Source organism: Corvus hawaiiensis, chromosome 3, assembly GCF_020740725.1.
Source record: "Corvus hawaiiensis isolate bCorHaw1 chromosome 3, bCorHaw1.pri.cur, whole genome shotgun sequence".
Lineage (NCBI taxonomy): Eukaryota > Metazoa > Chordata > Aves > Passeriformes > Corvidae > Corvus > Corvus hawaiiensis.
In genome coordinates this window covers 18,697,279-18,717,009 of record NC_063215.1, presented here as the reverse complement: position 1 = coordinate 18,717,009, position 19,731 = coordinate 18,697,279, and the positions used below count along the sequence as shown (strand labels likewise).

At 36.8% G+C, this 19,731-nt stretch overlaps 1 protein-coding gene across 2 annotated transcripts in view; it reads right to left on the bottom strand.

The window, feature by feature from the left end:
• EIPR1 (EARP complex and GARP complex interacting protein 1) overlaps positions 1–19,731 on the bottom strand; it is a 76,094-nt gene that overhangs the window by 33,911 nt on the left and 22,452 nt on the right. For both annotated transcript variants that reach the window (XM_048298626.1, XM_048298627.1), the window contains exon 4: positions 5,845–6,001. In XM_048298626.1, coding sequence (XP_048154583.1) covers positions 5,845–6,001 — 157 coding nt within the window. The remainder of the gene's footprint in view (positions 1–5,844; positions 6,002–19,731) is intronic.

Here is a 19,731-nt window from a genome sequence, read left to right as displayed (position 1 = left end):
CAATTAATGAATTGCATTTATTGCCTAGTAAATGTGATTACATTGAAGAGCTCAAAGTTTTAAAATTGCACAACACTAACCACTCAAAATTACCACAAACATTCAAGGGAATGAAAAAGAGAAGATGAGAGTTCTAAATTACTCTGCTGGTTCCAGATTTATTTTAAAGGATGAAAAAAGTGGAAAAGGAGAGAGAAAATGTGAGAAAGACATCTAATGGTTGAACACTGAATATTTGGACTTATATACAATAGATGGTTTTATTTACAGTAAAGAAGAATCAAAGATTCAAGAGAGCAAAATCCTGTGAAGAATTCAGGATCACATGGAATTATGAAGAGAGCAGGGACATAAATAGTTTAAACTTTTACCAATTTAGAAAGGATCAGAATATAAAGGGCATTATCAGTACCAATAAGCAGCTGTTAAGATACATTCTCAGTGAAACTACACTTGTCATGTAGTAAGCTAGTCCAAAAAAATTGTCTCTATACTTATTGTTGTAATATCAGAAGAGGCTGATGGAGAATACAAATATGTGGAATGAATCAAGTGCAGAAGAATTATTCTTAAATGCTGACAATTTCAGATAGCTCTGAAATTTTGTGTATCGTGTGAAGATACAATTAATATCTGCTGGGCAGCTGTTACAAATCACCTCCCCCCTGAAAATACAGAGTTCAGTTTATACACCAGAATATGCAACTGACAGTCCTGAAACTCTCTATATAAATATCAGAGGGAGTTCTGTCCTCACAATTATATTTCTGGTACTGGGACATATGAAGTGTTAAAATAAGGTTAAAAACTGCATTTATTACATGTCTTTCCTATAAAACATATCTAACAGTTAACTGTACCACATATTCAAGACCATACAATCCTTCTAAAATTATTGTTACTTTCAGGTTTATATTCATTAGGTATAGACTATTAAATTATTTTAAACTTTTTTTTGAATGAAACCTTAAGCTAGAACTTTAACATACATATCCTGAAGCTTAATAGAGGGGTACTATAGAAGAAGTAACATTACCAACACTATGACAGGAAAGAGAAGTGATACTTGAATATCACATGGAAGTGTTAGAGCTATTATAAACACTGTTTTCACTTTTCTTTTGAGTTTCAGATTCTCTTACTTCTTGGTTTTTTTACTTGAAAATGTTTTGGGGTGGCTTGGTTTTTGTGTTTTTTGTTGGTTTTTTTTTTTAATAAATTTAAAGGCCAAAAAGATAAGTAAAACCCTACTGGATTTCATTCATCTGTCTTCAGGGCATCAATTATCAGTGTGCCTAACTTCGATCAGGTGACTGTGTGCATTAATGGAATGAACATGATGAAACTGAAGCAATGTTATGTATAGCATCTTCTTTATCTTAAATGAATTAAATCTCTACTCAAGTTGAAAGAACTGTTAGAGAGAATTTGCACTTCTGTAAAAAACCAACCTTAATGAGGTTGATTTGTACTGTGTATGGCCATGGAAGAGATGGTACTTCTCTGTACTCTATCTGAAGACCTTCAATGAAATACCAAATAAAATCTAAGTACTTAAAATCTGTGGGAATAGCTCATTTATAACTTCCTCCTTTGTGAATTCAAAGTTCTAATTTAATATTTTAGTGATAAACATCCTGGAGTTCTTGAAACATCTGTGACTCTAAAAAATTTATAATTTGTCTCCCTCTCTATGTTCTCTTAGATATGGTAATATTTGCATGTTCATATCTAGGATTGATTGAGTGGGATACACCAAAACAAAAAAATCAACTTGAGCTAGTAGAGAAGCCTAATGAAGTGATCTATCATTATTTGTAATATATTCGTCCCTTTCAAAAAATTTTTAGCAGCTCTTGTTTTCTATTTAAAATACAAATTCTTCATTCCTCACCTTTCAGACTTCTCAGAATTGAGCTTCCACTTACATTGTCTCTGTAACCCCCATTCATTTTCCCTTTACAGTTGTATTTCACTGTTCATCTAACACTTTCCCCTTATTTATTTTCATTTTATTCCCCATTTACTACACAGACCACAATCCAACTTACTTCACTTGTTCCCCTCTCTTTTAAAGTACACAGCCTAGTACCAAGCAGGATCTATCCTATTTTATACCTGCCACACTTGGAAGGGAAAAAGTAGGATTTTAAGTATATAGAGGCGAGCCTGCTTCCAGCAGATGCAAGAGAAACTCCCTGCTGTGTTACAAATTCAAGATCTCACAGATTGTATTTTCTCTTATGTCCTGTAGTATCCTTCTTCTCCGAGGACTATCTTGTCAAGTCTACTACCAAAAAGTCTGCAGCAAAACTGAGAGGGAAGTAGAACAGTAGGTTACTGCTAAAACGTAAGTCTTTTGGGGTTTAACAGACAAGAGTTCTGGGGATTCCTCCTAGCTGCATTCAGAGGAATAATCAAAATCTCATTAACTGCTGTCCTGTTTCCTTGGCCTCTCCTATGCAGACAGTACTTTGGACTGCTTCTTGCAAGATACCCAATGGTAAGTTCCTTTAATTGAATCTTACAACATTGCATAGAGCAACATACTTATTGTTATGTGTGTTTCACTCTGCATGAATACATATATTTATCTACCAATTGAATTTATTGAAGAGACTTTTTTTTTTTAAAACACACACACACAAATTTCCATGTGTATCTGGGGTTTTCCACTCTGTAATAATTCACTCAGTATTTCTGCATTTGAAATCTTTGCATTTTGGCTTACATGAGGAACAGCAGGCAGAGGATGAAAAAAAAAATCTTAGGCTAGAACCAAACAGAACAATTAACAGGCCTATTTGGTGGCCTAATTTAAGCATCTGTTTAATCTTCTGAACTCTCTTTATGTCATACAAGAGTTTGAGTAAAAATGCTGATGAGTCCCAAATTCAAAGCAGTAAACAATCTCAGTAACTAAAAATGAATGGTTATGCTTAATTTTTAAACACAGTAACTCATGCAATCCAGATAAAGTGGAACTGTAGAAAAGCAAACTTCTTTTTCATTTGCCTGTAATGTCTTGGAGATTCGATTTTGCCAAAGGTTTTGTCAAGATTAGAAAATTATTTCAATAGATCTTGAGCAGGAGGAGCACAGTGTTGAGTCACACACCAGCAAAGTTTAAGATTTTAGTCACAATCGACTGAAAACACTCTTTTGGTTTTGGTTCACAAAAGAGAACTGGTATTAAATATGTCTCTGCTGGTTTTTAATAAGAAATTTCAGAGACATGTGAGCACAGCATTCCATAAAGGAGATGAGATAAAAGTAAAAAAATGAAGAATCAGTTCTTAACATAAGTACAGAGTTGAACAAAACCAATACCTGACACATCAGACCAGGAAAAAATCCCACCTTGTGTTTCCTAGTGCATGATACTAGAAACAGAAAAATCTGTGAGGTAATTTTTCAACTAGCAGGCTTTCTTAATAGAAGAGAAAAACAATATAAGACAATAAACCTTAAAAAAGGCATGAAAAGGAATAAAGCAGAGGAAGGTAAACATGAACAAAACTACAAGTAAAGCCCTGAGGTGGGTGATAGATGCCAGAGTACATAACCAGTTGCATGTTCAAGATAGTTTTGCTTTTTTTCCTGATTTACAATCAAGTCTCAATTACTTATGATCTGCAACCAGATTCATGAATATCATGAAGCATCTGTGCGCTACAGATACCAAGACACACAAAAAATACCTTCCTATGAGCTGCTATCTGGAGTCAGTGTCACAAAGGCTGACACCAACATTACATGCTGCATCTTTAAACTGTGCTGGCAACTCTGCCACACTCTTGCGGGCCCAGCATATAAAGATGTGATAGAAATGCCGTTTTTTGTTTAATTTTTTTTAGCATGCATTTTGACTAATAATATTCAAAATTAACTTAAAAAATGAAGCCTGTGTCCAATTTGTGGCTCTGGTACACTGCTGTACTGCACACTGTGGATTAAGCAACCTCCTTGAAGTGTACATGGTCACACTGAACCCAGGTCCAGTGCTCAGCCTGTGGTTTTCTGGGCAAAATGTAAAGAGTATGCTCTAATGGCAAGGCAAATGACAGAGCCTTCTTACTGCAAGTGTATGGTGCCAGACCACCACGGATCTCAGTGATTGTGTACACCAGAACACTGGCTTACATTGTGGTTTGAAAAGTGTTTACACTTCGCATTGAGGAAAATTGCTTTTCTGATTTATGTTTGGTTCTAACAACAATTGAACCCTTAGTGTCTAAATAGCTTCATGTTTCTCTAAACACCTGAGAAGTGTAATACAAAGAATATTTACGTTGCTATTTGTAGCCAACACACCACTCACTGAGGCATGGCATGTTAAGTGACACATTTAGCACAAAAGGCCTAATTTACTCATTTATGAGCTGTGTCCAATATGATTGAGACACAAATAGAAAAGCCTGCTCTAGAACAAGATCCTCTAACTCAGCTGTGCTTGCCTGAGATGCTGTGAGGAGTACTAATGCCAAGTACTCTGTTTACATCTTTTATCTCTCTGTAACACTGGACATTTTCAAATCTCTGTGCATATATATACACATGCACATAGATAATGGGCATTAAATTGTAGCAGAAATTTGTAAGCACTAAGTACTGGATAAAATCAGATAGCAGATGACTGAAAACTGCACATGAACTTGTTATAAGCTGTTATTAGAGGAAAAGAATTATTCTGGGCATTCGCATAATTCACATCCTGATAAAAAGCAGTGATACGCCTCCTATTCTTCCTTTCGTGATCCAGCTACCATACAAAGTTCTGGCATTCCAGCATCAGACAGAAACTGTTTATGGGAAGCTGCAAGACAAAAGGCACAAAGCTTAAAAGGGTAAAAAGTAAAGATAAAACAAACAAAAAAACCTTTCCAATATAATTGGGAATATTAGTTATCAAAAGGTTTCAACAATAAAAATTGAATTAAAATAATAAAAGAATTACAAAGAGGAGCACTCATTTTAAAATGTGTAGCAAAGAATTAAAGGATACTACCATGAAGAAATTTAACATTCAGAAAATGTGTATCTTAGAAAAAAGTAATCTATACGTTTTTGAATGCACTGATATGTCCCATCTTGTCCAAGAACCGCCTAATAAATATTACCTTCAATTTACCCCTTTTTTTGGTTAAAATTTAACCTGCAAGGCTGAAACTAGAAATCTGTGGCTAGAAATGGATGCTTAAAACTTATGATATGCCCTGCATCTGGTCAGGAAGCAGTGGGAACATGTCATATACACACATCCATAAAGCAACAAACTTGCAAATACACAACGGACAAATTTAACTTTCTTTTAAATAACAGAAAGGAAAGGGAAACAAGCTTCTGTAATAACATCTGCAGTATTGCAGCTCTCCTTGTCTTGACTTAGACAACAGATAAAGAATAGTTACACAGGCACCATATAACATAATGAATTCTTATCCTTATCAAACAATAAATTACTCACACTCATGCTAAATCAGTTGAGGGAAGACTAAAAAAGAAAAACATAAGTGCAACATCAAATTTATATTCGATAAAAAGACTGAAATTCTAAGTATTATATCTCTGTGCAGCAAAGGTTTTAGATGGGGGCAGGTGGGGAAAAACACATTAAAACAGTACACAGGCTGTTACTCCATATGTGTTTGCAGGACGATAATAAATGTTTTTAATCTATGAAACATCTGGGACTAAAAATCCAATTTATACTTTTTTTTTTTAAAAGATGGAATAGTTTTAAAGTGCATAGCATAGCTTCTACAATATAAATCTGCACAAAACTAACAGCATGGGTCTATCCTTTAGGTTTTTTCTAGGAGTATAAAATATGCAGAATCCTACCAGGCCATATTGCCATGGGCTGTGTTGTCAAGGTGACAGAGTAGCTCCAGGGTTTGAGTGTTGCTTGATGAATCATCAGGGGATTCATGACTGCCTGATTCCAATTCCTTCGGCATCCTCCAAACAGCAGCACATGTCATGACTTTAGTGTCTGAAGCTAAGCAACAGAGAATAATGTCAACAGATCATTGTATGGGAGACGTATTGTGTATACACTGCACCAACATTTATACAAATCTATAAGCAATGCACATCTGCTGTTTGAAATATTTAAAAATATTATACCAAGATGAATTCAAAGAATGCAGAACGTGGCTACAGACACAGACCTCAAGTTAGCAGTCAAGTTGCTGCAAAACTCATAATTAGCACGCATTTAATATGTGTCTCCCTGAACAAAAGCAAAATTAAGTGCTCATGAAAACTCTTCGGGAGGCATGTTTTCCAAGTTTCATTCCCCATACTGATGTTAATGAAAATGACCCACAAGCTACCTTGCTTGATTCCTTAATAGTAAAGATACAGACATCACTTAAACACTGTCTTGGGGTGACTTTATGATGTGTATCCCCTATTGCCGCTCTGTGCCCGTGTCTCTAAAACCGGGGGCAAGAGAAGGAAAAAAAAAAAAAGCCAGACAAACTTTTCAAAGCAGTTTGTGCTCCAAGGACACAGAGATAGCTGCTACTGGCGCTGTAGAGCAGAGGAAAAGCACCTTCCAGCTTTTCCCAGTTCTTGGCTCCTTTTCTTGGAAGGGAGAGACAGAGAGTTAAATTCATTTGTTTTCCTGAGACTCCAGCTTCCTCTTCTTCTCTTCTGGACTGTTCAACAATGCCAGAACACACTGGGAGATCTTACACCTTGGCCCAGCTCCGAAGAGGAGAAAGCCACATTCACAAAGGACTCTGGAAATTTACCAGGTTCTCTCCACAGAGAGAGGTTTTATTATTTAGCATTATTCTTTTCCCATTGTCTGTCAAATAAATAGGCTTTTTTCTTTCACTTTCCTCGGAGGAATTTTTTCCTGAGCCTGGTGGTGGAGGGGCAGCTGAAACCTGCCTTCTATCAGAGGATGTTAATTTTGGACGTTCCTCCAAACTTGTCTCAAACTGGGACAAACACTTCTCTTTTAAGGGCTATCTTCGGTTCAATCCAGAACGTTATCTCATATCCTTTACTACCAGTAACTGTTTATTGCAAAATTAGGTTTTCCATGTAAGTACGTGCCTCTAACCCCAACAAATAAAAGCAGCTTCCAAAAGACAAACTGAACTTACACACATACAGCAAAGTATTACAATGTGTGAAGAACAAGGCAACTGTAGATTGAGGAGAAAATACCATATGGTCTGTGCACATATGGCATTGCCCATCACCCAATACAGCAATTTGTAGCAGTGCAGAATGGGAGGAGACCAGGGCAGCAGTGCATATGTTCACGCTGTTCCAGCCACTGGTCCGGGGTTCACCGAGGATGAACAGGTTGGTGTGATCCACTCCAGCGGGAACAAAGGAACCAGCCACAGCTACCTTGAGCAAAAGCAGGGGGAGTGACTGCCAGCTGAAGGATGAGCTAAATGAGAAGTCCAGAGGATAAGCAGCAATGAGTGATACATTTTCTGTTCTGAGGTCATTTCAGATGCCTCTATCTCCAACTACATTTTAGCTGATTTTAGTCAAGGGCATCTGATTACAGAGCTGTGAGCAAATGTGACCAACTTCCATCAGTGGAAAGGAAAACGGCAGCAACTGTAATTAGAGTGTTTTCAAGAGGAAGGAAGGACACTGAAAAGGCCTTCTCAGGCTAAAATGGTACTAATGTGGGAAAAAACATGCATTATAAAGGTCACTAATCTGGATACTCTTATGGAAAAAGAGGCACCCAAACAACACTGAATAGGACAAAAAGTAACTGATACGTAATAAGTCCTGAATACAAGAATGCAGACATGTTTAAAATGCAGTCATATGAAATAAAAGGAAAAAAAAGGTAGGTAGGTCAAACCTGTAGGAAAAAAAGGCCCTTTCTGTGACAGGAAACAGGGATAGGAAGAGGGCTTTATATGAATTCAGAACACACAATCACTGGGTATTTGATAGATTGCGCTGAGTATAAATTATATGTATGATGCACATAACTGTTCTACAGTAATTTGGATATACAAGTTGAATACAGTAAAAAGAGACCATACATCTAAAGATGATAGAAAATCCCCTATTTATTAACACTTAATTGAACTTTTGCTAATTGCAGAGCATGCTAACTAAAAAGCTATTTCCAAATCATTTCAGGCAAATTGTTTACTCTAGATCCACATGCCACTGAGGAAGAGAAGAAAGAGAAGGGGATGGCTACCTTTCCTTAGCAAAGGGCAAACCCACACACAGTGTGCATTGTATACCATGCAAGTAATAAATAACTTAAAGTGCAATAAAGCTAAAGAAGGGGAGATTTATCAAACGCTTCACTTCAATGTGACAGAACAGTAATGAACAGCTTCTGGTAGATTTTAACTACTAAAAGGTCTGTACTATGCATATAAAGCATTAGCTTTTCCACTGTCATCAAGATCACGACAGAGAACCACAACATCAAATCACAGAAAACAAACTACATGTTCCTCAAGCCATCTTTCCTCTCAGTACAGCACAACAAGTCTTAAGAGAACTTGAAAATGTCACAAAGAAATGTAATAATCAAGAAACAGATTTTTAGAGAAAGTGCCCTACACAAAAGACTTTTCAATGCACTGATGGGATACACATCATAAGGTCACCCCAAGACACCAGTCCTATCTTCCCCAAGAATTATCTAATAAATATTACCTTTTTCTTTTTAGTTGAAATTTAACCTACAAGGCTTCAACTAGTAATCAGTGGTGAGATAAATTCTTAAAATCTATGATACAAACTATGACACAATTAAAAATGAAGACTCAACTATCACTTCTGAAGTCTTTTTGGGAGGGAGGGGGGTATTTTTGGTTTGCTTGGCTTGGGTTCTTTTGCTGTTGTTGTCTTTTTGTGGGGGGTTTTTTTGGTTTTTTTTTAATGTTTTTGGGGGGGATTTTGGGGTTTTTTTACAAACTAGCTAACAAACATAAATTTTTATGCAGCCAGATTTTGAAAAGCATCGAGACTGATTTTAAGTATTGTTCACTTTTGATAAATTTAAAATTACTCCTATTAGAATATATGTAAGTATAATGAGATTATGAAGGCTATTTTACATAGCAGGTGTCTGAATACAGAAACCAAAGAGGCCCTTTCCACTCTCATGTACGACATGTACAGCAATATCCAACACTGATGTTTCATTATCCTGGTTCAGTTTCAATCCAGACTTCTCATTTCATTTACAACAATCTGCTCTGTTATTCCACTTTTCTTAAAATTCTCTGATAATTGTGAAGCAGCCTGTAAAACTTGCATGATCACCTCCCACACTGTATTTTTCTGAAAAGTTATAGCAGACTGCATTCTTATGGTTTCAACTTTTCTTGCTAGTAGATGGTTAGGTGGTCCCAAAATTATGTCAAACTGTGGTTGATAAAACATGGAGCAAGTGTATTAACATGTCTATGCCCTGCATCTGTTCAGGAAGCAGTGAGAACATGTCATATACACACACCCATAAAGCAACAAACTTGCAAATACACAATGGACAAATTTAACTTTCTTCTGAATACCAGAAAGGAAAAGGAAACAAATCCCTGTAATAAACTATGCAGTACTGAACTCTCCTTGGCTTGTCTTAAACAAATGAAATGAGTAGTTATACAGGCGTCACATAATATGAATTCTCGTCCTTAACAAACAATAAATTACTTCCGCATAGGCCAAATCAGTTGAGGGAAGACTGAAAACCAAAGACTGAAGTGCAACATCAAATTTATATTCCATAAAAAGATTGAAATTCCAAGTACTGCTGCTTTGTGCAGCAAAGGTTTTATATGAGGGGAGGTGGGGAGAAACACGTTCTCAAGACATCTTTCCTCTTACTACAGCACCACAATCTTAAGACAGCCTTGAAATGACATTTTAACTTCTTAAAACTGGAGTATTAGTTCCTTGCACAATCAGATTTCCAGACTGAAAACCCTAAAACAATTAAACCAGCATTATTTTGAAGATTGAAGGAGGCCAAAGCATATGCATATATATATGTGTGTATACATAGAGAGAAATGCCCCTGAAACTTGATGTGACCCAGGCTCCTACAACACTGGTGGTTTGAAAACTGAAGTCCAGGTTGGTGCAGAATTTCATATGCAGAATTTTATGCAGTTTCACGCCTGTTTTACTTCACTGGGACTAGTGGTGAAGGATAAAATTAACTGCACATCAGAAAGGGTAACACTAAAAGCCAACAAGCACAAAACTTTGACACTTAGCACAGACATTATCCTCTGCTTTCAGTTGGGTTTGATGATGCTCAGGGAAAGTGTGAGATCACTTTCCAGCTGCTGAACGTCCATCCATCTTGAACAACTGTATGTGCATTGCAAATATTCTGATTCTAATTTTAAACTTCGGAGAAATTCTGGAATTAGATACATGGCTGAAATCTGTAGAATAAAGACTTTATTCAGAGCACTACTAATTTCTCCTTGGACAGTTTGACACTTTGTTAATTCCCAGATATGAGAAACAAAAATAGAATTTCCACAGCTAGCCATAGAAGTAATTTTAGATATGTCTGGCCTTAAGGAAGGCTTAATTTCCCTTTATATAAGGAACTTTTTAAAAGACACCATTTTCACCTTTGTAAAAGAGAGGGCAAATCTAAGTGCTGAGTGAAAGTGTCACTCTTCTGATAGATGAAGTGGAGCTTTTTCTGGGTCACAATTCTTCTTAATCAAATAACAACTAGCTACAAACCTACAGAAATCCATAAACACAAACAGGAACTCTCACTACATAGAAATCAAAATCCCATAACAAGCTTCCCATGGCCACATGAAAAGCTCACTAACAGTATACCGTATTTGTGGCATTACCCATATAGCCTTATTTCCCAAGCGATAATATTAAAATTTAAAAATCCAGTGTTACTAGGTAATTTCACTACCACCTCTGTAGTGCCATTGCTTATCTAGAATGCCTACAGCCAAAGAGAAACTCCAGGTTTTCTCATCTTTTACTATCTTCACATCACATTACTGCACATACGCATACAAAATGACAATGTTTTTATCTACCAGCTCTCATATTATCTCTTTAAAATGTTAAAAGTATGAAACCAATATTTAAATGACAATACCAGTTATTCTGTAAAAGAAAGAAAAACAAGCTAAACACATAGTGTGTCTATGTCGTGCTTGTATGCCTTCCTTAAAACTCTTTATATGGTTGGAAAACATTTTTGCATCCCTACTTCATATTGAAACAAGAATTTTTATTTATGTCACAGCATCAGTGAGGAAGAGAACAGATAAGGCTGTGTTGCAGTTTTATCACTGAGTGTATCAAGAAAAATGTTACAGGGTTTACTAAGCACTACTGAACTTTCATAAAGAATAAGTCAAAGGTTTGAAGAAGGATGCCCCAGTGTATTCCTCACACACTGTTCACATAAAATGATCCAGGAATGAGACAATGAACTATTGAATTTTTGCCATATTTGTTCTTCCTCATTCAAGAGGGGGAAATATTTGTTCCTCATCATCCCTCATCTAATTCATCATACATCTTCAGTATATCTTTTCCTAGGTATAGCTAAGGATGGAAAACTAAATGTACTGTTCCAACTGCAACAACCACGGGTTAAGCACCATTTCCCCAAGACCACCAATATTATCTCCTGGATAATATTGTCCTCCAGAGGACAATATCTGCTACAGTGACTGCACATAGTTTAATCTACCTAGTTCTGTTGAAATGATCCAGGCTCGCAAACAAGCAAAACAGAATTCAAGGAAAAAACAACTAATCCCATACTTTGACAGCACTGAATTAGGAAGCAACTACACATGATGCTGGTAGCAATAAGGGTACAGTAGTTAAATGTAGAAACAAACTTTGGTGAGTTCAAACTTTGTTGCATTCAGCCAAAGTCTAACACATAATCATGACTATAGAACATGAGGCCATCTTTGGTGACTACTTTACAAGCTGAGCAAGTGAGAAAGCCCTCTGCATGCAGACCATACAATTTGCAAAGGGTCACAACATGGTCAATCAGTATCAATTTTCCCTGCAGCACTCAAAACGACCTCTCAATGACGGCTATTTCCATGACAATTTTTGGCTTTATACTACCAGCTGGTTCCAACACAGAAAAAAAGGTAAAAGCTGCCAACTGGTGGGACATCCCATTTATCCTCCTCCAAACACTGTTCCCCTTGGAGCATTGCTCCAACTTAAATTAAGAGAAAGAAATAAGCCTGGGGAAAAAAATATCTGCCTGAAATTTAAACGTAACAGGAAGTTACTAACTGGAGCTCAAAAAGAAACACATCTGTAAGGTTAACTACAAGTACCTGTTACTCCTTTATAGAGTTCCTCTATGCACAACCAATCAATTCACTGCACTACTGCTGCTGGAACAGAGTAGCCAGCAGACATTCCTTAAGAACTACACAATAATTTCTGGACTAGATGCAAAAAGAAAATCCTGTGGGTGTAAGAACACTGCTGATTCCAGATGCAACACAGTTGTTCAGGACACTGAAAGTCATTCCTGCTGTTGTAGAAAATTATTACTTTTTTATGAATTGGCAGTTTTCTAAGCTAGAAGGGATGGCCTATACACTTCATCCTGCTTTTGATTTTGCATCAGCAACGCCTACAGTTGAAGACTCATAAATGAAAGAAGTGAGCTTTGTCACATTTCCAGACTTAGACAGAAGAACCTAAAATTTTAAGTAATTCAGAATTATTATAAAGATTCCTTCAGAAAATGCCACTGGCTGCAAAACTACAAAGAATGCAACTGAACATCAGATATCATAAAAATCTGTTTATACAATCTCTTTAATTTATTCTCTTTAATAAACAGCAGCTTTAAAAAGGACTTAACATGCAACCTCAGTAAACATACTAAGAAACCAACTGATATCTGAACCATTGATGCAGTAAATCAGAATATCCAAACAAGAAATACAGTCTAATTTGTCACCATAGAGAGTAAGGGCTCTTACCTAGACCTATGTTAGTTTTTATATTGTTAAGAACAAAATGTCATACTTGCTATGTTAGACCTGTGATTCTCCAATTGAAAACAATCTGGTAATTTCATTATTTTCTCATGCTGAATCCCTTTACTGAAATTCTCGCTCCTCAAATGTTTTTTGTAAGGCAGCTAGAGAAAGAAACTCTTCTACTTAAAAGTTTAACAGTTTGAGTTTTAACCAAAAAAAAAAACAACAAAAAAAACCAAAACAAAAATCCCCATGGCAGAACAAAAGAATCCCCAATAGAGCAAAAGGCAAAAAACCTCACCTGAAACTACTTTAGAGAGACTTTTATCAAATATTTCAAAACCAAATATGAAATAGAAAAAATCCAAAGAATATATGGAATATAAAACCCAAACCCTCAATGGAAGTGTGGATACTAATCAATACTCTGCAATTTCAGAAAATGAGGACTTAGTACATTCAGAAACACACCAACTCTGTTTGCCTTTGTCATTCAGGTGTGGAATGATGCACATCTAGGACTCGTGAAAAGTCAGTATTATTGCTCACCCATGTTCACTGACTGGAGCCGCTTCTGCAAAAGGGAAGCTACTACCTTTTGAAGTAAATTCAGATATATTAGAAAAAAATAAAGCAGAGACTTATTTTAAGAGGAGCAATTAAAAATAATCTTTATTATTTCACAACAAAGTTTAAAACAATATTTTAAGAAGTTAGCACCCCTCTTAAGCAAAGTGTTAAGTAGATATTACAATAATATAAAAGAAGTATAAGAAAAGAGTTAAATTGACATTTATGAAACACTACCACCTGCCCCTCCCACCCCTCCACTCTCATCCAACATATTCAAGTGGATCTTAATCCCAGTTATACAGGTCCACATCAGCCAACATTACAGTTCACTATTGTTCAATTGTCTGCCTTCATGCTTCTGGTGTCACTTGCTGAATAAAACCCACCATGCTGCTGCAGTCCTGATCTGTCAGAAGCTTCCAGCAGACCAGATATAGGTCTGCTTAGTCCTCAATCATATCATTTTACATACCACTTTAATCTTTGTGTTCAATCACTCTTTATGGTCTTTCTTAATTAAACACATGATATATCACCCTTGATTGTTCTTCCTTCTCCCAAAATTCAAGCCAATTATTGCCAGCCTCCCAGTCTCTTTTTGAACAATACCAAAAGACCTTTTATATGTACCTCAGTAATTCAGTATTTTAAAGTTAATTCTTGATCATCAATAGCTATATGCACCTGTCTGTACTATCTACAGGAACCATGTTTTCATATTACTTTTTGCTGTCATTCTACCTCATTCCCCTGTGTTTAACCTTGAAACCTGAATGACCATGTTTCCTACATCACTGCCTGCAGACATTCACACTGAAGCTGGAGGAGCTGAAGTATCAGTGCCTGACAGGGTTTGCTCTTTGATCAGCGCAGGTGGTGCAAAGCCAGCTGCCTGCAGTTATTCTGTTGCCCAGGGAACAACAACTGAAGTGTGTACTTCCTAAATCTGCACAGGAGGCCCTTCTGCAGCATTGCCACAGCAGCTCGTGCTGTGCGAGGCTGAAGTGGCGAAGCTGCTATAGCTACAGCCCAGCTGGTGCCCATTAGTGCTCTCGGTATGACAGGAACAAGCAGCTAGTGTTCAGAACCCTCCTCCCTTCCACTGACAAACAGCACTCTTCCTTATAAATCAATGCAAACGTCCTTCCTCAAGTTTAATAAAATTAAGAAATAAAAACAAAATTACACAGGTACGCATATTTTGTTTAAAAAAAGAATATGCCTTTCAGTCTTTCAAATCAATAAAAAAATAAACTGTATTCCATTTATTCAACATCATGCCCTTCACAGGCAAAAAAAGAGGAGGAAAACAGATCATTTGTTTTCTGGGTTAATAACTTCATCTTTTGTCCTAAAAGCCTGTGTAGTTTTTGATTTTACATTTTTTCTGAAATACACAGGGTGAGATATATGTAGGAATAAACAGGCAGTTAAATTTTTCTTTCCATTACTTAAATTCACTTTTTAGCTACCAAAAACCAGACATTGATTTTCAAAAAAACCCAAAACAAAACAAACAAAATCCCCACAAAACATCTCACTCTTTATCCTAATAGAAGTATATGATTGCATTGTATATACAGATGTCTAAGGAGGTTTTAAAAACCTCACCTGCTGCATACTAATGCAGCTAGAATGATCTAAGAGCGTGCAAAGGGGTTGGGTATGACATGGAGAGACAGGTAAACCCATCATTTTCTATCAAAGAACAGGAGCCTGTGCAGAAAGCAGACAGTCAAATTGGAAAAGGTATAAATTGCACTTTTTTATAGTCTGATGCTTCTTACGTTATCCCAAGGTGATTTCAGACAATGTTTCAGCACAGACCTTTTTTTGATTATATAGTCTGCAGATATACATCTGTTTGAGGGAGGTCAAAATTAACTGATTGCACTTCTGGAAGTCTGCCATATGGGGACAGCCCAAGCAAAGAAGTGCAACCATTGCTATACTGGTGAGCTGAACTCTGCTCTTCAGGCAGAATTTGACCGCAATAATGTAAAAGCTGCAACAACAGTGAGAGCCACACAAGCAGAAAGGTATTGGCTTGCCATATAAAAACAATTTGTGAGATTTAACTCTGTGCTGAGGAGAGCTGCACAGTACACCAATAAAACTTAATGAGGCATATTTACATGTTGGCTTCCATCATCACAAAGGCGAGTGGAGCTGAACAGCATTGTCCACATTGCTGCTTTTACACACACAGAAGTTGTCTCATGGAGGTAACTCACTTTCATCACCAACAAAGCCATGGCAGCTGTTAATGAAGTAAGGTGAGATGAAACCAATGCACTTAAGTTCCCACTTGATATTTCGTAAGTATTAAAAATTGTGTTCCTCAACAAGTTGATGGGAACTGCAGACCATTTATCCCCCCATTGAATCAGGCACCTTAATAGACAGTTGCATATTCAATCGTATATCTAAATAACCTCAAGCATTCCCATTCTACTCCACAGGAGTTCCAAAGACAAATATAATTACAGTTCATAGAAATCTACCTCAAGCAGGACAAATGCCACTCCATCCAACATGAGCAGCTTACGTGGCTGCCTCAAGCTTGACGAACCAAGTTCTAACCACTAGCTCAATTCAAAAAGGTAGGTTCACTACCCCTTACAGCAGCCTTCCACGGTCTCCACTTGGTACTTCCCCTCAATAGAAATCCAGACGTGTGGCCACAACCAACACACACAAAGTTTATTCCAGCAATAAATTGGGATTCAAAGCTTAGATCTCAGAATCATAATCTGCTTGTATCTTTACATTAACTGGACAATTTGGGTAGCTCACTTCCAGATGTGCTCACACATCACGCAAAAGTAAGTAATGGAAGAAAAGAATTATAAACAACTACTAGCTAGATACACTATTTTGAGATATACTCAGTTTTCTGTTCATTCAGCCAATTACAAAATGCTACAATAAGAAAGGTATTTTTACTAATACAAGGAAAATAAGTTGTGGTTGAGCTTTTTCTTAGTTCAAGGTATCAACAACTAGCATATCCAAACAGTCTAAAGAAAGAAAAAGACTGAATATTGCTCTATGCTAGTCAGTAGTTTTCTCAAATTGGGGCATTCAAACAATACATCATGTTGTTAGTTGGCAGCTAATAACTATGCAGTTCTCACTTGTTTACACCTCAGAAACACTCACAAGAGAGAAACCCCACCACATTTTTTTTTATTGAACTCAAGTGGAGAAAGATATATAGCTCTTCCCTAAAAGGCTTATAATACAAGAAAAGAAATTATGAAAACATAACCAAATAGAAACATTTTGGTGGTCAAATCTTCAGCTCAGAGATGGGATACAATTCCTTTGCTAGTACTGACCAAGTACAATTTACGTTTATTTCAAATGCAGACTCTTACTGGTGTGTACAGTCTCGCTGGGATTAGAGGTATGGATCTTTAGGATGGATGGAAAAGGAAGGTGAGAAGGGAGAATCACCCTTTATAAACATCAGCAACTAGAGTGCATGGAGCTCTCAGCTCAAATGAGAGATTATGGTTTAGGATTAGAAGGTAGACCAATGCTGCAACATGCAGTTGGTGTCTGCTAGAAAGATGAAAGGATAACACAACCACCTAACAATGAGAAGGAGTTTCATATTTATAGTCTTGGTCCTTGTGTACGACTTTAATAACCTCAGTGTCTAGCAGAGGGGTCTTTGCTATCCTCAGGATTGAGGGATCCCAGGCTGCAAAGACCAGTGGGAAAGTCTGGTGCAATGCAGACTTACCCTTCACAAAGGAGCATCAAGTTAGGGAATATTTAAAGAAATTAGATCCTAGTAATGCATCCCCAAGAACTGAGGAATGGCCAATGTATTTATGAGGCCAGTTTCAAATAACTCTAAAAGGTCATGGTGATGGAGAGAGGTTCCTGAGGACTCTGAGAAAGTAAATGACATTCCTATATTTAAGATGGGCAAGAAGGATCTACACACTAATCACTCTCCCCTTAGTCCCCAGGAAGGTGACAGATTAAGAGAATCTGAAAAACATTTCCAAACATAACCTGACTGGGACTACTCAGTACAGATTTATGAAGGAGACATCATGTCTGACAAATATGATTGCATTCTGCAGTGAAAATCAAATTAAAAATAGGCTTGGTAAAAATGGGGAGAGTAGTTGATGTTATTTACCTTTAACAAGCCTTTGGTCCGTAACATCCTCACAGACAAACTGAAGAATTGGAAGGCTGGGTTCAAAACTGGTTGAACTGCCATTCTCAAAGGCTTGTGATCAGTGGCATAGAAGTCATCTGCAGCCAGTCACTACTGGTGTACCCCAGGGGCTGACAGTGTGGCCAGCACTGTTCAGCGTCTTCATTAATGACCTCAGGGAACATCGGAGGGACAGAAACAGGCTGGAGAAACAGACCAACAGGAACTCTGAAGTTTAACAATGCTCTGCAGAAAGGGCCCTGAAGGTCATGGTGACAGCAATTTGAGCATGTGAAACAATGGAGAAATGCTGTTAGTCTACTAGATGGCACATGCACCCACAATGGATATCATAAAACTATGCTGAGCTGCAAAACAGTCTTCAAAATATCAAAAAAGGCACATGAACATTACCTTCAAACTCTCATATTTCCTGTAGCTCTGTCACTTAAATAGCTGCAGTAGGAGAAATGTCGTAAGTTTTATGTCTAATGGTCAGAAACATTGATGCTTGTTTGATGACACATGAAATAAAAAAAAACCTCACACAAGAGAATTAAGGTTTCAAACTATTGCCTAGAATTAGGAGAAAAATCTCAAATTATAACAGTCCTCAAAACATTTTAACATGGTTTCAATATGAGGACATGCAATAGAATATGCTACAGAATCGATGTCATCAGATAACCAGATTGACTCCAGATTTGCTACTTTATAAAAAAAATATCATTTAGCTAAAATATTTAAGATATGGCTAGTACTTGAATTGTGATGTTGATATAAGCCAGCAAGAGGGAATAAAAAAAAGAAGAAGAAATAAGAAAAAAAATCTTTATCATTCTCTTAAGAGTATGAAAGCAAGTGACATTCCTTTGGTCTCCCCAGCTTTTCAAGAAAGATGGGATAATGGAAAAAAAAAGCAGGCTACTTCCCATGGTAGAAAGAAGGTCATGAAATATGGAATGCAAGAGAGTGTGGTTGCAAAATGTCTTAACATTTACTGGAAGGAACTTGCATAGTTATACTTGGCTTCACTTGCATTATTTGGGAATAACTCTGAAGTCCAACACAAAACTAATCTAACACAGAGAAAAGCAAGCCTTTCACTTATTTAACACACTGGTTGGACAAGAATGCCTAAACACATATTGTAAGAATGTATGTGTTTCTGCAAAACAATATTTACAACAATAGCATTGACTGGAAGTGGCAAAAGAACACATTCTCTTGCAGTTTTTTATATTAGTTCAGATAAATATTTGAAAAGAGTTAAAAAACTGCATGGTATTAGAGACAGAAAAACACTTCTTCTGTTCTAAGCTTTAAAAAACAAAACAAAACAAAAAGGTGGAGGAGAATGAAACCTTCTAACAGTGAAAGAGAGATCAGCCTGACAATTCAAGAGATTATCCCCCAGTGACAGCACTAATTCAGAAGCATTTTATCCACTTTCTGCATTTAAAGCACTCTTTTCAATATCATGACCATTCTGTAATACTTGAATTTCAGTAATTTTCTCTCCTCCCTCTTCTGACATTCATTCTCTTTTGCTTCATGCCAAAAACATTACAATTATCCTGATAATCACTGTCAAAATAAAGATGAAATCCTAAATCAAGGGATAACAAGAACCTGTGCTTCAAGTTAATTATATTATACGTGGTCCATGGTCCCCCAGTTCTTAGACTTTTCACTGTGTATCTGCTCTTACAAACTGTCTTAGACACAACAGAGCTTGACTCCTACAGCAGTCTTACACGTAAGTAAGATTATAGCACAGACTATGATATGACAGCTATGTTACCTCTCGTTTGGACAGAACTCAATATACCTCTATGCATAGAGGCCTTCAAATTTGAATAGCAATTAACAACAAGCAAGGAACAATTTCTCAAGCTGTTCAACACTTGTGTAGTATTTTTTTATCACATGGATCAGATAGTCAACCATTTCACTTAAAACCCTTTTTGCATGGTACTTTTAAAGGAACAC